This window comes from Hibiscus syriacus, unplaced genomic scaffold (assembly GCF_006381635.1).
Source record: "Hibiscus syriacus cultivar Baekdansim isolate YM2019G1 unplaced genomic scaffold, ASM638163v2 tig00110201_pilon, whole genome shotgun sequence".
Lineage (NCBI taxonomy): Eukaryota > Viridiplantae > Streptophyta > Magnoliopsida > Malvales > Malvaceae > Hibiscus > Hibiscus syriacus.
Window position 1 is genome coordinate 1,457,270 of NW_024062624.1, and position 22,483 is coordinate 1,479,752.

At 35.3% G+C, this 22,483-nt stretch overlaps 1 protein-coding gene and 2 pseudogenes across 5 annotated transcripts; all 3 read right to left on the minus strand.

Annotated features, from left to right (window-relative positions):
• Positions 1-5,494: 5,494 nt before the first annotated feature.
• LOC120218790 lies at positions 5,495-13,518 on the minus strand (annotated as a pseudogene).
• Positions 13,519-14,648: 1,130 nt separating this feature from the next.
• LOC120218791 lies at positions 14,649-18,653 on the minus strand (annotated as a pseudogene).
• Positions 18,654-20,141: 1,488 nt separating this feature from the next.
• LOC120218792 (glycylpeptide N-tetradecanoyltransferase 1-like) lies at positions 20,142-22,187 on the minus strand. Of its 5 annotated transcripts, XM_039215686.1 has the most exons (3): positions 22,045-22,111; positions 21,959-22,007; positions 20,142-21,688 (listed from the first exon to the last, which is right to left on the minus strand). In XM_039215686.1, the coding sequence occupies exon 3, from the start codon at positions 21,663-21,665 to the stop codon at positions 20,361-20,363; it is 1,305 nt and encodes a 434-aa protein (XP_039071617.1). In that variant the 5' UTR covers positions 21,666-21,688; positions 21,959-22,007; positions 22,045-22,111; the 3' UTR covers positions 20,142-20,360. The 5 variants fall into 5 exon arrangements, with proteins under 5 accessions (XP_039071617.1, XP_039071616.1, XP_039071614.1 ...); XM_039215685.1 differs by having other exon boundaries at positions 21,962-22,187; XM_039215683.1 differs by having other exon boundaries at positions 20,142-21,692; positions 21,962-22,187.
• Between the last annotated feature and the right edge of the window lie 296 nt (positions 22,188-22,483).

Below are 22,483 nucleotides of genomic sequence, written 5' to 3' on the forward strand. Positions count from 1 at the left end.
CACCATGTGCATGGTAAACAGTAACGTGGTGACTAGCGAGGGAAGCTGTAGTATTAATAGAAGGTAATTAATTAGCTATTGATTTTAATTGCATATAATCTTCATACAATATATTATCTATTGATTAACATTCCATTTATAACTGGATATTATAGAGATTCTGTAAGGATCGTTGGCATTTGAGCGAATGATTAATCATCGGCTAAATTTACTTTAGAGAAATTTGTGTAAGAAGTTTCCATATTTTAACTATAAATATTATTCTGTTTTGTGTTTTCTTATCCATTTCAAAGTTTAATTCAATGGAAAATTTTCAAGCAGTTAAGTGTATTTCTCATTTACTGATATGTCTATTTCAATTTTATAATTTTTATTTTTTATAATTTCCATTGTATTTGTGTGTTTTTTTAAAAAACTTATTTTGTAGGCTTGTACTGTAAAACTGAATATAAACTGTTGCAACGATTATGGAGCGAAAGCAAAGGAAAAGCTGCAAAAAATCAATGGTAATTTATGATTTGAGTTAAATTTGGAGTTAAAATAATAATATAATTACTGGCGTTTGTTTAACTTGTTTACAATCAGGAGTGGAATCGATCGACTATGATTCCAAAGGAGTGCCAACGATTTCTGGGAAAGTAAACCCAATGAATATAGTGAAGAAGATTGAAAAGGCAGAGCTTTTGTCTTTGGAACAGTCCCCTGGCAATGGCGATTTCCATCATGAATCAAAATCCCATACGAAGAACGACTGTTGTTGTCATTGTGATTCCATTTCCGATTCTGATTCTGAAAATCAAAAGGGTTCCGAGGCTAGTGGTGAAAGTAACCATGGTAGGGGCACCACTTTGGAAGGCGGATGGGCCGTCGAGATGGCAATTTCCAAGAACACCAATGCTAGATTATGGTGGTGGTCCTAGGCCGCACTATCAACCATTTCGGCCTTATCATCCGCCGCCAATGATGGGAAGACTGCCGGGACCTTCGCATTATCCGTTTGGGCGTGCACCGCTGGTGCCTCCATACGGCGTTTTCATCTCTCGGTCACCACCAATGGTTAACCCTATGATTCACTACACAAGTTATGCAGATAATTATATTCCATGGTGAAATTGTTAATGTTTGAACATATTTTGTTTGCCTTTTACTAAGGACTTGTTATTTGTTTGTCCTTTGCTCTATAGAGATTGAATGTAGTTAAGTTTTCTCCTTTGTTTGAACTATTTAATTAAAATTTTCATAATACTTCCTATATTCGTGTTATATATTTTCTTCAAGGTTATTTTATTGATGAAAATTAAATAAAATTAAAAAATAGTTAATAGATTTCAAACCTAAATATATTGAGTATAAGAGTGTATTATTATTGAATCAAGTCTTATACTTAATTAGAGTTGACAACATATTATATATAGATTATAATGTAGATAATAAATTATTAATATTATATTATATTTGTCTAAACGATTTCTTAAAAACAAATTTAATTTTTATTTATGTGTGATTTAAAAAATTTTTGTTTCGATTAATTTGGTGTTTCCTTTTAAAATAAAATAAAAACGGTTTGAGGAGTTGCCACCAATCTTCGATTAGGGTGTGATTGGGCACCCAAAACGGTAGCCATTTTAATAAATTTAATTTTAATTTTATCAAAACGACGTTTTTAGATCTACGTTCCAAAAAATTGAGTTTGGGAGTCAATTAATTAGTTGTTTTTGCAATGAAATTTACAAGTTCAAATTTAATTTAATTTAAGATCACTTCAAATAATATTCTTTGAATTTTAGGACAAAACAAAATAATATTTAATTATTTCCTATCGAGAAGAAACGACATCTCATGCTTTAAAGTAGTCAATTCTTACTCCAATCGAAATAAAGAAATATTACAAGTCCATTTGAAAATTCATTATTAATTCGAATGTATGAATGATGATAAAATGAAGTAAAACAAATTAAATTAAAAATTATCAATCCTTTTAGAAAGAATAAGGATGTTGGAATATTTAAAGACATCAAGATTGGACATTTTATAACTTCTAACGATCTTTTCTCGAAAATTTTAAACAGACAAACATTTTTTCTCTCGTTCCCAAGTTTTAGGTGTGGTCAATTTTTAGGGTTTTCACTTGATAGGATACAATTTCATTTTAAAATTGTCGAAAATAACTTTCTTATGCCTTAAGACATTCACTTCACAACAATCGTAAAATGAAATGATATAGCCTTTATTACAATTATTCGATCGGGTGAAGTTATGCTCATGAGGATATCATATATATTATGCAAAAGTGATGTCATGCAATTTATAAGTAATTCATTCGCGTACTCATACGTACGTAAAATGTAAACATGCAAAAACAAATATTTACAACTAATTGAAGAAGGCATCTATATATCCAAGAAATTAATAAGTACAAATTAACGAATTTTACATGCTATTTAGGTATATTAAGGTGGTTTATAATATCATACTAAATTTAATAAATGAATGACAACGATTAAAGCATGCTTACCCTTCCTTTTATATATATATATGGTATTCATAATAAGCCCTAGAAAAACCTACCTAAATATTCATATCAACGTACATATAAATATGATGGAGGACTCAAATATAAAAATAGGAACATAGCAGCCCAAAACATAAATAGTATAAACTAAGCATGCTTACTAAAATAAGGGCTAAATAATAATAAACATAAACTTTAAAGGCTTAACAACAAACATGAAAATAATCAGGGTAGAAATACAAACATTGTACTACACTAGGCACTAGGGTTGCAATAAAACCAATATTATCACATGGGACTAAAATGAGAGTTCAGTAAATAACATGCTAAATGTATAAAGAGTGTGAAATATAAATAAACTTATAGTATGGATTAATGAAAATCAATAAAATTACATGTCAAATGTGAAAATAGCAAAAAATTAAAATAATCTAGCGCAAGACTAAAGTGAAAGGCGCATAAAGTTAGAGGCTACAATCAGAAGCTTCGAGAAACTCAATTTGAGGACCAAAATGTAACACCTAGAAGCTAAAAGAATCCCTCGCTTGATTACCCTCAGGCGCGGGTGTGAAACGACGTCATTTTGGCAGCCACATATATTGGATATTTTGGGTAAAGGGAAACCCTAGCCCATTTGTGCATCCCCTTCTTTTTTCTTAAAATTTTCTCCTTAGCTAAATCTCTCTCGTCCCCCGTCGTTTCTATCTACCTAACCCTTTCTATTTTTTTCTTTCCTCTCCCTTCATCATTTCTTTCTTTCACTCTTCTTCCTCGACTAAGCCAGCCCCCGTGGCTGCCACCGTTAAAATACCCCGACAAGGGGCTAAAAGATCGATGGCCACCCTTCGAACCTAAAACCTGAACCCAACGTTGTCTAAACCCCAGCAAGAACGACACTTCAAAAATAAACCCCAAAACTCCAGTGAAAAAGAACTTTCAAACCCGTCAAATAGAGTCGAAAGGACGGTTACCTTCGACGAATCGACGAGGTTTTTCCACCGGAGGATGACGACAATGCTTTTCCGAAGAGGAAGGTAAGGTTTTTACGTTTGGTCGTTCTTTTGGTTGGCTAGGTGATCGATTGTTCGCCCATGAAAGGAAAAACCTTTTTTTTTTTTGTTTTTGATTGTTGATAGAAAGTGATGGTCCTTTTTTTGGTTTTTTGTTGCTCTCGGTTGCTGATGAAAAGAATGCTTTTTTTTTCTTTTGTTTTTGTGTTGTTTTCTGATGGTTGTGTTGGTTAGGAGATGAAAAGATAACCCCTCTTTGCGTTTTTTCTTTGTTGATATATCTCTATTTTCTTGGTTGCATGCGTGGAGGATGAGGGGGAGAGCCTTCCCCGTTCGATTTCGATGAGGTGGCTGATCTGAGGGCCAAGAGGGGGCTCCCTCGTCCCGTTAGAATTTTGTAGCAGCACAACGCCCCTGTCATCTGCCATTGTCATGGCAGAGGGGGGCTGCCAGGTTCGTGCGACCTTGGGTACAGCAGGAACGGTCGAATGTAGCGGGGGTCAGATCCACGGACGCGTGGGATTACTGGAGCGACGCACGTACATTTAATGCACGGATCTGGACGATTGAGCTTCGTTGGTGGCTGGTGTCCTTGGGTAAAACCCTAATTTCCTTTTGATCTGATCCATCGGATCCCGTTCAATCCGACGACTGCAGTTTAGGCGACGCTGAATAAGAGGGGCAAGGTTAGGTTTTTTCTCCAAGCCTTAACCGATTAGGCTCGTTCTATTGGGCCTCCACTTGCTGAGCCGCTGCTTCTTAAGCATTTGAATATTAATTTGTAATATAGGCCTGTAAAAGCTTATTTAATATAAAGTAGCATTTTGTTTAATATTTGTTCTCCATATATATATATATATTCGATTTAATTACTTGTATATAATAATAATCACATACACCCATAATAATATATATATAACCACACGCATGACTAATAATAATATTATTATATGTAATCATAATTAATAGTAATAATTATTAATAAGTAACCCATATATAATTAAACATATATGTACCTATATAATATTCACATAACTAATAATAATATAATATAAATTATGTGCCTATATAATATGTACCCTACATATATGTAATTAAATAATTAACCTAATAAATCCTTATATTTAAACTAACTAATAAGATGTATATACAGATGCAAATGAAACTTGAATAAAAACTCCGGACAAAATGAATATCTACAATATTCGTATCTAATAATATATACTTCGTTTTATTGATTTTTTTGTCATTTCTTTTAACTTTGACTCGCTATTATTGAAAATTTATTATTGATAAAAATAAGAAAAATATATTTTAAAAACCTTCGATCAAGTAGTTTTTAAATATATATTTTTTAAAATATAATTGTTTAAAATGTTTAAAATAATCATGGTCAAAGTTTAAAAATTTTAACTTTAAAAGTCAATTAAGAGACAAATTTTAGTGGGATAGAGGGAGTAATAAACTATTAATATTAATAATATCTATTATTTTCATAAAAATATTTGTTATCCAACTTGTGTCGATTACATGTTAAATTAGTGGACAATAGAAAAGAGTCGATTGTTGAACACAACCTGTAGAACCATGAACCATAGTTGTACCGGTGGAGGTATGCAGCAAGGATTTTGGTTCCGTAATAATGTTTTGGGAGGCGTTTAATGACACTAGTAAACCAATTCACATGTAATTAATATAAGCTACTAAATGTGTTTCTGATCACATAAATACTAACTGTGTTTAAGCTTCCTTTCTAGAAGAGGCTATATGTAACACCCTTAACTCATATCCAACCCGAATACAAGTCAGAGGTGTCACATTGACTTTTCAAACTTTGACTCTTATAGAAAATCCTGGGAATTTTTAAAACTTTCATTAAAACGAAATACATTAATTTACATAAGACCATAAAATACAAAATCGATCAAAGTATTCGTAACTAACACTTATTACATGCCAACATTCTATACATAACCAAGTACATACTTTGTCAATTACTTCTGATCTAATCTCTTAGTAGTATTGATGTCTGTGCTACTTCTATTTCCACTTTTCCTGATTCTTGGTACCTATGTGTAAATCACTTACACGCTAAGTCATAGACTTAATGATGCAATAAATGAATATGCAACAATAAACTTATATGAATGTTCATACTTACCACTGGATCATGACATTTCAATATGTATGTATCTATCGCACGATAACATATAATGCACATACGAAACTTACCTTCTTATATCACTTTCACTGTAAATCTGTATTTCAATTGTATAGCCATGTATATTATTGAGATTAGAGGTATGTGAGTGTACATTGAGGTTGTGCACTAATGCTGTCACCACAGCTCGTATCAATTCCCTCATGGGGCACCAAAACTTAGTTCAGTATTCGTCCCGTAGGACTATTATCTATGTCCCGTAGGACCCCTACATCCCGAAGGACTACATCCCGAAGGACTATTATACCCTCGACTCTTGGCATGCCAATTACACCTATAATTCTCATATCGTATACTATAGGCATTATTCTTATATTTCATATGTTCATGAACTCATATCATTTCTCTTGTGATCATGTATCTCATATCACTTCATATCATGTTCTCATATCACAGGTCATATTACATATCATATCACATGAACATATATATATCTTATGCATGTATCACAATAATTATCATGTATGCTTGTTCACAACTACTGTATTATAAAAATCAACTTAGGATTAGACTTATCACAAGTCTTATTCCATTATATAATATACATATAGTATGCACTCACCTTAGCTTTGCTTTAATTCGATTCTAATCCTTTGATCGTTCCGGAATAAGCTTACTTTTAGTATCTACATAATCATACATGGATCTATATCAGTATTATAACTAATATATTCTAATGGTTCATTCTCTAGACTAAGATAAAAGTAAATTTCATCTTTTAATGAAGGTATGCATCGATGCACTACTGATGCATCGATGCATAAAAGGTATTTGATGTATTATTATTGCTGGGATGCATCGATGCACTCCTTATGCATCGATGCACCAATTGCATTCGATGTTTCATTATTAATGGGATGCATCGATGCACTACTTATGCATCGATGCATGAATTGCATTCGATGTTTTTATTTTAAAAGAGTGCATCGATGCACTACCAATGCATCGATACACCTTCAAACAATTTCTGGGTTTTAACCTTGATGCATCGATGCACTATGAATGTGCATCGATACACTCTACCCAGAATCCTCTTTTTGAACCCGAAAATTCATTCATTTTGGATTAAATCTTTCATGTTTAATCCTCTTTTTCATTCTTAACTCTAGTACACATCTTTAAACCAATTTATACTCATTTATTTCATCTTAAAACCTTCAAATCTTATCCTTCATATGTAATTCAAGAATTACATTAATAAATCAACATGTTTGAATTCCTCTTTTAACACTTCGTATATCTTAACTAGATTGATGACAAGTCAAATATAACTTTCAATTCTAGTTATGAACTCTATTCCAATATTTATTTAAGAACTTCAAATCTTAAATCTCTCCTAACTCATTCATCCTTTGATGTTAAGATAACTTAAGCTTTCCTTAAGCTTAGTTATCATCTAATAATCAAAACCCAATATTAAATTTAACAAGAAACTCAATAATCAGAAATCTTACCTTTGCTTTGGTTCACACGCACAAGGAAGAAATAAGAAGAATAAGAGAACTCTGGAAGCCTTTGTTGTTCTCTCCTTTTCAACCCACTTGTACTCATATATATCCTTATCCATTCTTTAATAAATTTTCCTTGCAAATGACTCTTTGGCCCTTTCATTCCTTCTTTCTTTCAATTAAATCCTACAATCATTTACATATAAATCTTTATATATTCATTCATCTATTTTAATCACCAAAATCTGAAACTTTCCAATTTAGTCACTAACCCGGTATTGAGGATGTTACAACTCTCCCTCTTAAGAAAATTCATCCTCGAATTTTCATTATGCAAAGAGGTAGGGGTACTTAATCCTCATGTCCTCTTCACGTTCCCATGTTGCTTCCTCTACTTTGTGATTCCTCCACAAGACCTTAACCAATGGAATAGTCTTGTTCCTTAGTTGTTTAACTTTGTGAGCTAATATTTGAACAGGTTCTTCCTCATAAGTTAAATCTGGTCGGACTTCAATTTCTTCAGGAGTCACAATGTGAGATGGATCAGATCTATATTTCCTAAGCATTGAGACATGAAAAACATTGTGTATCTTTTCCATTTCAGGTGGCAAAACTAACTGATATGCTACTGATCCTACCCTCTTAGTAATCTCATAAGGTCCAATGAACCGAGGACTCAACTTTCCTTTACGTCCAAACCTCAATATTTTCTTCCACGGAGACACTTTCAAGAACACTTTATCTCCGACTTGAAATTCAATTTCTTTCCTTTTTAAATCAACACAAGATTTCTGTCTATCAGCTGCAGCTTTCAGATTATTCTGAATTACTTGAACTTTCTCTTCCGTATTCTGAATCAACTCAGGACCAATAACTTCTCGATCCTTAAGTTCATACTAGTTCAAGGGCGTACAACATCTTCTTCCGTATAGAGCTTCATAGGGAGCCATTTTGATGCTTGAATGATAACTATTGTTGTATGCAAATTCAGCAAGTGGTAAATACCTTTCCCACGATCCTTTGAATTCAATAACACAAGCTCTTAGCATATCCTCCAGAATTTGAATAGTTTTCTCGGATTGACCATCGGTTTGAGGATGAAACGTTGTACTGAAGTTTAACCGAGTTCCCAATGCTCTATGTAATGACTTCCAAAACCGTGATGTGAATCTAGGATCCCGATCAGAAACTATGGAAATAGGTACACCATGCAACTGTATAATCTCTCTAATATACAACTCAACATACCTATCCATGGAGAAATCAGTTCGTACTGGAATAAAATGGGCTGACTTAGTCAATCTATCCACGATTACCCAGATTGAATCCTTTTTGTTCAGAGTTAAAGGCAATCCCGTCACAAAATCCATTGTTATGTTTTCCCATTTCCATTGAGGAATTGAAATCGGTTGTAACAATCCTGACGGAACTTGATGTTCAGCTTTGACTTGTTGACAAGTCAAATACTTTGATACAAATTCCGAAATGTCTTTCTTCATTCCCGGCCACCAATATCGACTCTTGAGATCCATATACATTTTGTTCCCTCCCGGATGCATTGTCAATGAACTACAATGAGCTTCCGTTAACAAATCATTCTTTAATTCATCATCATCCGGAATTACTAATCTTTCTTGATAATACAAGTTCTCATCAGACTTAATCTCATAATTCATACCCTTTCCATTCTTTATCTATTGTATCCTCTTTAAACACTTTTCATCTTTAACTTGCAATTCTTTAATTCGATTTAGCCATACGGGCTTGACTGTCAGTTCTGCACAAATTACACCATCTTCTCTTAATGATAATCTAGCATCAAGAGTTCGCAAAGCTGCAAACGTCTTTCGACTCAAGGCATCAGCTACCACATTTGCCTTTCGACTCAAGAGGTATGTGAGTACATTGAGGTTGTGCACTAATGCTGTCACCACAGCTCGTATCAATTCCCTCATGGGGCACCGAACCTTAGTTCAGTATTTGTCCCGTAGGACTATTATCTATGTCCCGTAGGACCCCTACATCCCGAAGGACTACATCCCAAAGGAATATTATACCCTCGACTCTTGGCATGCCAATTACACCTATAATTCTCGTATCGTATACTATGGGCATTATTCTTATATTTCATATGTTCATGAACTCATATCATTTCTCTTGTGATCATGTATCTCATATCACTTCATATCATGTTCTCATATCACAGGTCATATTACATATCATATCACATGAACATATATATATCTTATGCATGTATCACAATAATTATCATGTATGCTTGTTCACAACTACTGTATTATAAAAATCAACATAGGGATTAGACTTATCACAAGTCTTATTCCATTATAATATACATATAGTATGCACTCACCTTAGCTTTGCTTTGATTCGATTCTAATCCTTTGATCGTTCCAGAATAAGCTTACTTTTAGTATCTACATAATCGCACATGGATCTATATAAGTATTATAACTAATATATTCTAATGGTTTATTCTTTAGACTAAGAGAAAAGTAAATTTCATCTTTTAATGAAGGTATGCATCGATGCACTACTGATGCATGTGCATAAAAGTATTCGATGTATTATTATTGCTGGGATTCGATGTCCTTAGCATTATTCACCAATGGGATGCATCGATGCACTGCACTACTTATGCATCAATGCATGAATTGCATTCAATGTTTTTATTTTAAAAGAGTGCATCGATGCACTACCAATGCATCAATACACCTTCAAATAATTTCTGGGTTTTAACCTTGATGCATCGATGCACTATGAATGTGCATCGATGCACTCTGCCCAGAATCCTCTTTTTGAACCCGAAAATTCATTCATTTTGGATTAAATCCTTCATGTTTAATCCTATTTTCATTCTTAACTCTAGTACACATCATTAAACCAATTTATACTCATTTATTTCATCTTAAACCTTCAAATCCTATCCTTCATATGTAATTCAAGAATTACATTAATAAATCAACATGTTTGAATTCCACTTTTAACACTTCGTATATCTTAACTAGATTGATGACAAGTCAAATATAACTTTCAATTCTAGTTATGACTCTATTCCAATATTTCATTTAGAACTTCAATCTTAAATCTCTCCTAACTCAATCATCCTTTGATGTTAAGATAACCTAAGCTTTCCTTAAGCTTAGTTATCATCTAATAATCAAAACCCAATATTAAATTTAACAAGAAACTCAATAATCAGAAATCTTACCTTTGCTTTGGTTCACACGCACAAGGAAGAAAGAAGAAGAAGAAGAGAACTCTGGAAGCCTTTGTTGTTCTCTCTTTTTCAACCCACTTGTACTCGTATATATCCTTATCCATTCTTTAATAAATTTTCCTTGCAAATGACTCTTTGGCCCTTTCATTCCTTCTTTCTTTCAATTAAATCCTACACAATCATTTACATATAAATCTTTATACTATTCATTCATTCTATTTTAATCACCAAAATCTAAAACTTTCCAATTTAGTCACTAACCCGGTATTGAGGATGTTACACTATATCAGTTATATTTGTACAAGACACACTATAGGGAACATGAACTGTTTAAACATGAAGCAAAGCAGGACATACCAAATAACACAACAGAGTATATGTTGTTGCTGCATCAATTAGATGTGAAGTTGGTAAGGAAAGAACTTTTCGTGTTGAGATCATCCCATTCTAATCCTTCCCACCATTACTTAATACAGTACACCGTCGACACAGTCGGGGAATCATGAGTTATTCTGATTGATAGTTTCTTCAACTTGGGGCAATCAATCACAACAATGTTATTCTAGCAAGGGAAAGTTAATGCCAATGGTGTAATGCTCCTTAGTTCAGGGAGGTCGCGGATGGATATAGTTTTGAGCCTCGAAAATGCATTTGAATCAGGCTCCAGTTTCTCTTCTTTGTTTAACACTTCTTCCAATGCTTTGCAGTAGAACAAATAAATCACTTCTAGCTTCGGAAGCAACGATGTCCATGAAACATTCTTCAGTCTATGGCAATACCAGTTATTCAACAACCGTAGATTTTGCAGGCTTGCTTCTCTAGGTGGGGTTTTCCACAAAGAAGTTAGGTTAGGCATGCCATGCAACATTAGAACCTCCAGATTAGGCAGCCAATTCTCTCCATCCTCGGCATCCACTACCAAGCAATTTAAGTCATTGCAGTCTTTGATGCTAAGTCTTCTCAGTAGCTTACCGTAACCGAAAGTTGACAATTCTAGTTGATGCAGACCTTCACATTCCTTTATGAGTAAATACTGTATGCATCTAATTAAACTTCTAATGCCGGAGAGTTTGTGCAGCGAGGTTATTGTGGAAATGGTTAGACCGAGGATGCGGAGGTGTGTCAAGGTCTCCAATACCTCAAATTCGATATCTTCACTTTTGGAGTTCTGAACTTCCCAAAGATCATAACTCTAATACAGATTCAAGACCACCAACTCTGTAAGTCCAGCTATAGCCTCAAGTGGAATTGTTCGAAGAGAGTATGTGCGCAAGAGATTCAAGTGGTCCAGCTTTGCTAAATTTCCCAGCTCCTTAGGCAATGTGATTATTTTTGTAGCTGTTAAATTAAGATGACGCAACTCTAATAACTCACCGATACTCACTGGGATCTTTCTGATGCTTGTAAATGACAAATCCAGGAGTATAAGAGCAGTCATTGATTGAAAAAAATCATCCGGAATCCGATTTAGGACATTATTCCACTGAAGCAACAGAGTCAATAAATTTGGGCATATTGGTACTTCTTGTAGCCCTGTGATTCTATTTTCTAACAAAGAAACTCTTTGTGCTCCTTCCCAGTTTTCAACACCAGGAGCTTCCGTAAGGCCCAAGCATGCCTCTACCAAAAATTTCCCCTTGTTTACCCCACATCCAGATGCTATCCATAAGGCAAAACTTCGGATAACATCGTTCATCTTTACTTGGGTTTCTTCCTCTCCCATTTCCAATAAGCAGGCAACTTTTAGAGATCCAATTGCAGCATACCCTTTATTATAGGCATGACTGTCGTTGGAGCTGCTTAAAAATCCTTCAGCAATCCAGTACTCTACCAGTTGTTCTTTCTCAATAGAATAGCTGTGAGGGAATAGAGAACAATACAAAAAACACATTTTTGTTGCCTCATTCTCCAAATTGTCATAGCTAAACTTTAGCAGTGTAAATACATCTTCCATACCTCGAAGTTCCGAAGGAGATTTGTTGAGTAATTCGATTACGTACTTCCATTCTTCTTCAGTCTCCTTATTGGCCATGGCTCTACCCACCGTGATCAATGCAAGCGGTAAGCCTCCACATTTCTGGACGATCGTCTCGGCATAAGTTCTAATAGCTGGTGCCTCCAAAATCTTCATTCTTCCAACCTTCTCGCAGAATAATTGCCACGACTTGTCATCAGTTAAGAGTTCTACTTTGAGCTTCTTATGAGCATCCATGTCACTACATACATCCATGGAACGCATTATGAATATCAGCTTGCACTTGTTTTCCTCATCAGGAAGAGGAATCCCAATATCCCCCAAATCAATTCTCTCCCAAACATCATCTAGCAATAGGAGGAACCTCTTCTTTTTCAAAACATTGTGAATCTTGGAAGTTAGCTGTTCATGGGTTTCACTTTCTTCTCATGGCAACCCTAACCTGGCCACAATGGATTATTGGATCTTCCTGACAACAAATTCCTTAGAGACCAAGACCCATATTACCACATCATAGGTTTGATCTCTGGTAAGAAATGCATTGTTGATGGCCTTCAGAAGGGTTGTTTTCCCAACTCCTCCTATTCCATATAAGGCGATGGTTCCCACTTTACCCTCTTCAAGAAACTCCCACACCTTGTGTAACATCACACTGATGCCAATTGCAGGCTTACATGGTTTCTCCTCAACAGGAGTAGGATGTGGCTCTGTCACTAGTCTCTCAAAGTTTCCTTTCCCCTTCAGTTCACTTAGCTCCTTCAGCTTCTCTATCATCTCCTTGCTCAGATTGTATTTCGAACAACTTGGATTTAAGCACCCCGGGCGTCGCCTACTCTGTCTAAAACTCTCTATGATGGAGGTAGCTTCAGATTCAATAACTTCTACTCTTGCCAGCCACCTCTGCACTTCATTTGTTCGTCTTGATCCATCGAGCTCAGCTCGCACAAGGAGAGTCCTTAAGTCATCTCTCTTGTCCTTCAGTTCATTTAGTTCTGTAGTGAACGATTGTATCCCTCGCTCCAAATTGATAACATGGCTTGCGTGAGAAGCCATAGCGGTGCATAATCTTTCAACTATACTGATCACAGGGGTAATGAAATCCATGGATAAAAAAGCTCAAGGTTTGTATTAAAATGTCTAATGGCTTATACCTGGTTCAGAACAGAACAACATCCAAATTAACTCGAAATAAAGTCAAATGCCTAACCCTTGATCAAAAGAATATTTAATTTCAGTACAACTTCCAAACCTGGCAGTTGTGTTGAGATGATTGGTCACCTGACACTATTAGTAATAGCCGCCCTAGTTGAAACCTTCAAACTGAAATGGCTTATACTTTTTGGTCAACATCAAGGATACAGCTTGTAACCCGTAAAAGTTACGCCGCTGCATGTTCTTAGTCATTTCATCCCTACAGGGCTGGCTGACTTTTCTAAACGTTTCATCTATGACACTGAAGGCATTTTGGATCCTAAAATATCTTCCGATGCATTATCTGCAATTTCTTTCAATCCTGGAAGGCAAGTATGCAACAGATGCCAAAGCAAGAATTGCTACAACCTCACTTCTCTCCAGTAAGTTGAAGTTTTCATCAAAACCAAGTAACAGATGGATAGAACCTAATTTAATTTGGGTACACTGGCAGCGGTTTACCTTTTATGATGCATACATCAATTATCAAACTAGAGACTCCATAACCTCAATAAGCCCATTACAAAAAGAACAATTTTTTTTTTGAAGACCAGCTGTATCCAATTTGGGGAATATTCTAACTTTACAAAGTTTTTTAGGCACACGGGGATACTGGTGAGACACAAACCTTGGTTTTACCGATATACTAACGAGTATTCAATCAACTGAATCAACCCATGTCGACAACCGGGAAAGTTTTAATTAAACCGAAAGACAATTTTACAAGGTAATTGATTCTAAATGTTAGCCTCCAGGCTCTTTTCATGATAAGTGAATAATTTGTTAAAATCAATAAAATAGTTCGACAAAATGGTGGTAGCATAATATATAGTCTGGCTAAAACCTATGAAAAGATTGGACTGAATGAAATTAATACTGTCATGCCATCAAATGTAAGACTTTAGGAGCAATCCAACATCCAAGCATAAACTCCCAGTCTCCCACAGCATACATTTTTTTACATCTGTCAAAGGTTGATAATGAATGATTGGTAGTGGTGAACAAGCCACGAGAACATGAATCCTGATTGGTTGGTGAGGGAAAAATACAATCCAAGTTAAATGCAATTCAAGTATATTTGGTCAATAAATATGTGCATGATATTATATACATGCTTAAATTTTGAACAAATATGTGCATTGTATTTAACTAAAGAAGATATACATGCAAACGTATAAACAATATGCAATGCCTATTTATTTTCATGGTGGATAAGCTCCTCATTATATTGCGTGAATAGCAACTGAAAATACAACCAAATAAGGTTAGAGATACAAAAGGTACCATCTATATTGTAAGATATGTTCTTATCATAGTTGCTCTAGTTGGATTCGACATTAAGTGCCTCACAAGGGACATTCTCATATCATTAGGTGCTATGGCAAACATATAAAAGGCAAACAGAATGAGATCGGCAGAGGAAAGAGTAGAACCAAGAAATCCTTGCCACATCCTGCAATAAAATACATCCGCTGATTATTAAGAAGAATTTTAAGTATTTAACTCAAGCTAGTCAAGCATTATTAAAGGAAACAGTTATCTTGGTTTTAATAATAAATAAGCACCAAAAGATGGTAAATATTAAGTAATACCAACTCGGCAAACGGAAGAACGTTCGAATGCCTTCAATATCTAGTTGCACTATGAGTGCTAGCCCAAACAGAAAGAATGCTCTCTGGCGTTTCCTTTCTTGTGGCCAAAGAGTATTCCAAGCTGAATCAGATTAGAATAACACATCATAAGATGGTGATACCACGCATTGAGTTCTAAATTGTTAGAAAATTATATAAAGCACCATAGCATATAATGAATATGCAAATACCCTAAGGACAATTCAGTAACTAGAAACATAAAAGCCAAGCAAGAGACAAACAAGAAATCATAAAGACAACAACAACCAATAATTATTCGATTACATTTACGAAGGTAGACCAAGTAATGTATGATACTCTTGGAAAAATCATTGAAATATCTGACACACGTATATAAATATATCCATGCATGCATGCATATGCAGTATGCCATTCATGAAAAATTAAATTCTGATTACTAATACTGTGGTCTTAAAACAGTGAAGTTGAGAGCAAAAGAGGATAAATTACACAGCGTACCTTGCATTGGGATATTCCCATTATTTCTCTCACTAGTAAGCAAACCATTAGACTGACCCTTCTTTAGGATATTTGCAATTACAGAAGCATAATTTGGAGCCTCTGTCAATGATCTGACAACTAAATAACCTGTTCCGGGGTGGGGTGTTATATCTGCAGTATCGAGTCAAATATTGAAGGAAATGTCTATTAACCGAAGTCTTACCGGTAGCAAGATGCACCATGCTTGCGGTGCAGTAGCACTTAGGAACTATATTTTGTATCCAAGAAAATGGCATCTTGCTAACAAAAATTGGCATTCAACGCATGTTACTTCACAATGCAGTTGGAACATGGAACTGTAGGAAATCAATGAGATAGACTACTAACTGAGAAGTGGAAAGATAGACGGCATTAATCCCATAAGCCAGGATTAAGAGTAGGCTTTGCACTCCTCAACCACTGACCAGAGTTATGAACGAAAACCAACTCAATTGCAAATTATGTGCTACCATGATAGAAAGTTGAATCCTGAATTTAATGTGGTGCTGTTTGGGATTAAGATGTTTTCTTTTATTTTCTACTAACAAATTGGAAGGTGAAATATTAATTTTGAGGGTATCTTTTGACCATGAACTCGAAAAGAAAGTATATGTTGGGAGAATTTAAACAAGTTTCCATTATAGAAAAAAGAAAAAGGGAAATTCATATAAAAAAGCACAAACATTATAATAGAATGGGTTAAACATTTCACCAATCTGGCATCTTAATTAGGCATTCAGGTTACCTCTTCATGAACTTTTAAGATCCGGATTCCCATGGTCTCTAACCTTGACATGAGCTTCTTCTTTAATAAATCAGAAGGCATGGCATCTTTTGAAGCCAAACAAGTTTCCTGCAGATCAACTTTCTGAATCACTTTGCATGTAATCATGGGATACAACATGAACAATAAACAAAATCAATAGCATGTTGCAAACCTCAAAGAAAACTCTTGTTGAAGACATGGGCATGGCATAAAGAAATGTTGGATATTGTGCTTCCAAGGTGGAATTTCTTGTTTAGTATAGTCTCTATAATCCATGAAAATCATCAGGCTGCGATCATAAGGATAATAAGAAAAAAAGTAGCCAGTTAAAAAGTTCAGATTTTTTTTTTCTCTCATCGCCCACTTAAACAGCAATTTTTTGGTCATGCTGCAGTAAGGTAAAAACAACAGAGGCAAAGATATATGATTGTTAACAATTGAAGTTGCCATATCATACATACGTCAACCTCGATGCCATACGCTGTTTGAACAGAGACTCTTGGACCCCAACCGCATACTGCAACAGTTTACCTGAAGCTGCTCCTGAAGCAACAGTAACAAGCCTAGAATAACACATTAGGGGCTTGAAAGGAGTTACGAAACTAGAAGGTTGAAATTTACAAATGGCAGCAGGGGAAACAGAAATTATCCTACCTGCAAGGAACAACACGATTGTGTCCACAAGCTACGAGATTATGACCATCGGTGGCTTCAATAATTGTCTCTACCTTTGAGTTAAGATACATTACACCTGACTCGACACACCTAAGCAAAATTAATACAAATTAAACACTGATGTAGGGAATATGGAAACAAACAACCTGGAGAAAAAATAGTAATAAACATCATTGACAAGGAACTATCACTACCTCCTCATGGAGCAAGTGTCGACTAAAACGTCCGTAAGCACGACCAATCATAATAGGCTTATCATCATCAAGGTATACAATGGTTTCCCACCAAACATGCTCAACACATCTTTCAAATCCAAGATCTGGAAAATGACATTAGATTAACTTACATGTTTATTCAATTGTGATGAACATACCGGGTGGATAAAAATTATAACTTCTCATACGAAGTACGGATATGAATATATACTTGCTTTGGAATAAATCTGTCAAAAATTATTTAGAAAACGAATCGGCACCTTTAAACTCATCTTCCCAGACTCCATAATTGTTGCTGAAAGGAAGATCAGGGCCAATTAGTCCAACCTTTAAACCCAACTTAGCAGACTCCGCAGCAAGAGCAAGACCAGCTGGACCTCAACCAATAACCACCAGGTCCAGGACGTTTTCTCCGATTGATATAGGCGGTATCTGTGAAAATATACATGTTAAGAGAAGATGAAACAGCAAACCCAGTAATAAAATGCAAACTTTCTTTTCTAGAGATTTTGTTATCCATATTCTTCAAGTCACCAGTTAGTTCCTTCCCACCAAAATTCAAGACAAACTAGTATTGACCAGATGCCCGTGACCCTCCCATGTCATAAATTTGATAAGAATCTCATATTTCTCATTTACTATTATTTTCCAATACCCAGGTCCCCAACTTAAAAACGCAATCCTGAAAAGCACAACTTTATCCACCAGCAGGGCCTCCACTCTAACACTTAGAAATAATCTTAAAGTAAAAAGTAATTTTAGTTTCCAACAAATGAAGTTGAGCTCTTGAAATAAGGGATCAAGGTGAAAAAAAAAACCTTATCCGCTAACTTGGACTGTGTGTCCATTTCCTTATTCTATTGCATTTGAACGAAGAGAAGCTCAGAGCCACCGGCTTTTATGAAATCATCTTCGTTGGCAAAGTCTTCCTTGACTGCAACGCAACTCTCGCCGCTTGCTCCACTAGCTCTCACCTTTAAGGAAATAAACCGATAGTGACTCGGAAGCGCTGTTTTAGTCCTCATCAGGTTTCTACTCCACGAGGCACACGTAGGAAACGACATCGCGGCGAAGTTCCGAGCTCCAACACACTCCATTATAATCACCTTCGGAGCTAACAAAAATATGGAATAAAAAGCATGAATCTGTTTCTTAAAGTGCAATCAAGTCCAGATTTTGAAACTAAAATTGGCTTCTTGTTTCCGTTTCTTTTCTTTGTTGATTCTTCAGAAGATTTTTTTTTACCATACGTGTTCATTTTGCCATATATAAGGGATCTCTTGGGGGGGGGGGGTGGATAGGGGAAGAGCTTGTCTGGTGTCATTCAATTTGCTGAGATGTTCTACTGCCAACACTTGCTTTCCACGTGGGAGGTAGAGATTGGTCAAATCTGTAGAAAAGCCAACCCCTATCAACGTTTCTAACCCGCTAAGATTATAAACTCCGTCGTTTAAACTTGCTTTTCTTTCCCTGATTTTCGGAAATAATTGCTGTTAATACAAGTCAAAGTTGGCGGTGGGACAAGATTAGGAGATTCACGCTTAAGAGCGCATTTTTTTCAACTAGTAAATTTGATGAAGACAACCGTGGAGTATTATATTCATATATCGTGGATTACCTACACTCAAAACTCTGCTTTGGTTAATCTGCAAAAGAAAAAAACAAGTCTCCTTACGAATGAAAAAAAGAAGACGAAGACGTATTTCTTTAGAGTTTCTCAAAACTGTGCTTTAGTTAATCTGCAAAAGGAAAAAACAAAGTCTCCTTACGAATGAAGAAAAGAATACGAAGACATATGTCTGCTGGTTGCAATACATTAAAGTTAGATTTGAATTTAAAGTGATACAATTTTAATTAAAAATAATAATAAATCAAGTTTGATTAAAAATATAGAATTTTATCAAAGTATTTTTTTATTTTATTTAATTTTTTTTGTAATTAAATATATATATCTATAAATAAATATCCAGGTAAGTGTTGGATATTAAGTTTTTTTTTTCTTTTTTTTTATATTAATGAAATTTTTTTTCTCGTGATCTTTTTTCTTTTGAATATTTCATGTAAATCTTGATATTATTTATTTTTATTTTTTGATCGTATTTATTTATTTGTCAGTAATCGTTTTGGTATAATAACAAATTGGTATTAAAACCAAAAATTTAAAATTATAACAATGAAGTATGATATTTTATTATTTGATCGAAACACCAAATTTTTATCATAACAAGTGAAGATTCGAGATGCTCTTGTATAGTTATACTTATATGATGCACTAGAAGGTTTGATATCGTCAGTTTTGACGAATAAAGAAAAGTGTAAGGATATCTTGGCATGAAGTTTGAACATGCAAAAATTTCATTGCTCCATAAACTATTGAATTAACTGCGGCTATAGCAACAACAACAAACAACAATAAACTATTATTTCCATATACAATGAGGTAAGGTAGTAGACTGCCCCCAACACCAGATTGAGAGCAGTTTCAGTGAAAGACCTTCGGCAGTCAAAAAAATTAAAATAAAGATAAAATACAATACATGTATAAATAAATAAATATATAAATACATAGTTGAACAGTTTTTATATACAGTCTTTATATGCTCATCTGTAATAGAAAGTAAAACTCTGTGCATATAGAAAGCAACGCAACTGCAGCTATAGCAGCTTCGTTTAATTGTTTAAAGCAAAGTTAGCAACAAGGAGAAAAAGAAGAAAAAAAAACAACGCCAAACTGCAAGACCATTAGAAAACTAGCAAGTAAACCACAATCAAAAGCTCAGCATTATTCATGTCCGTTGAACAACGTGCATTGTCAACAGCAATATTGTATCTGCCTAAGCAATTAAAGCTCACAAAGACAACAAAGGTTGCTCTTGCATCCACAGCAAACTGAATCGCCCTGGCTGCAGACGACAGAGGAACAATGAATATGATGCAATCCAGAACTAATTCGGAAACAAAGCTGAAGGATGTCAAACTATAAGAGTACAAGACCAAGTTCTGATGGTCTCAAAGCATTTCGTATCCGATAATTATAGAGGTAGTAGTGAAGTTGCCCATCACCAGGTCCGAATTTCAGTTCTTTTAGGAAAGACTCATTATGCATGACATCAAGAGCGTTGAAAACATCAAAATCCTTCTGCTTGGCAACAATAAGGGCATCATTCATCAGCTGAAGCAATGGAGTCTTAGTGGACACATTGTAGTAAGAATAGGCAGCTTTCAAAATTGAATAGTTCTGGTTGCCGAGAATTGACGAGGGAAGCGTGTAGAAGCTGCAGAAGTCAGTAACGTCATGCGTCTCTGGGCTCTCAACCAAGTAACTATCCACGACCCCCTCAGTAGGAAGCAGCCAATGCTCCACATCATTCTCATCAAAATCTGGAGAAACAACAAACTGGCTCAAGTAGTTTCTAAGCAACCTAGTAACAGCAGGGACATCACGAAGCTCCATCTTTCTGAACCCCGGGGTGGCTGGAGAATCAGGTAACTTATAGAGTTTGATGGTTCGGCTCATTGTCATCCTAGGCCCAAGCCTAGAAAAGCCAACATCAATAAGCTTCTTGGGGTTCAACGACCGATGCCAATACTGGCAAGTAGTAATTGGAGTAGGAAGAACAACTCCGGCGGTATAAGCTGCCTGCCAAATATTCTCCAAATGAACCCTCCTAGTAACCTCCTTAATCATCACAGGTGCAAGTCTTTTTGATCTCAGCTTCTTATGAACACACAGGAAATTGATCTCGGCCATCTTCACAACTACATCCCGCACCCTTATTCTCGCAGGTATACCAGTAATGAAAGCAACAAGCTTCTTTGAAGCCTTGGCACGAACCCCAATGTGCCAGCTCTTATAGTAACCAGGAGGCCGCAATGCCCAACTAAGAAACTCCTTGGAGTAGTTGAACCTAAACATATTCTCATCATCCTCAACATAATTGCACTTCAAAAGATTATAAACCTCAGTACAAGTATCTTCGGAATCCATATCACAGGTCGTCCATTCGTATGGACTTGGAAGGTTATAAGGTTCCTGTTTCACTTCAGACAATGGAGTGGGGGGTTCGATCGGTCCCTCAGGTAAACTTGTGTCCCCAATATCCTTAAATTGTCCAACAGGCTGAGTTTCCCAGAACTTGTGTTTCTTGGATAAGGTCATGGAATCCTGAATCTTTCGAACAATGGTTTCCAGTGAGCTATCATCTTTGGGCAATGAGTTAGTCTCCGAATTCTGATCTGGGTTTTGTTTGGGTGACCCAGGAGGTGAATTTTTATCACTCATTTCAGGCAATCAAATAATTTCAGCTACGATAAAACACCCATGAGATTATTTCAGAACCTGAATCAATAGAAAAAGAATTGTATGTCCAAATTGTATACTAAAAAATAGAAAAGAAAAAGAAGCACAGAAATAGCATAACAGAACCAAAAACTATAGAGGTTGCCACTATCCAAATAGCTTCCCGCTAACAAATAAATCTATTGAAACGACATCGAACAAAAAATTGCAAGCGTGATATAATGGAATAACAGATCTGCAGAACAAGTTCAAAAGTGAATGAGAAAAGCATACCTTACTCGGTTTCAAAGGATAAAAGATTAGCAGATTATGAATCTGGGAAATGTTAAGAGATTTAGGGGCAGATATCGAGATGAAAAATATAGACTGAGATGAATCAGATCCTCAAAGCCGAAGCAATCGAAGGATTAGTTTATGTTTGGTTTAATTTAGGCAAAGGGCAAATGTTTAGGGTTTTCTTCAAGACAGTGGCATTGGAGATGCCGAAGAAACTGCTTTCGGATAGTGAAAGCTGAAAAGGTTATTTTCTTTAATGTTAAACCAAGCTAGAGCAAAGGCTTTTTCCTTAAAACTGGTCAAGCCCAAAAGGCTCAAACAATCTTGGACTCTTGGCCCTTTATTGGTCTACAAAAATGACCAAGGAGGAATCATACCAAAAAAAGGGTAACGTAAACTGGAGGTTACTGAATCATGTAAAAATCATCTTTTTGGTCAGAAATCTTTCAAATATTACATAATAGTCATTAAACGTCTCAAATGGTTATTAAAATTTATGATCTGTTATAAAACGATCTTTAAAC

Bases quoted from the DNA above. Each gene is read 5' to 3' on its own strand.
- LOC120218792 (XM_039215685.1), bottom strand. From the start codon at position 21,665: ATGAGTGATAAAAATTCACCTCCTGGGTCACCCAAACAAAACCCAGAT.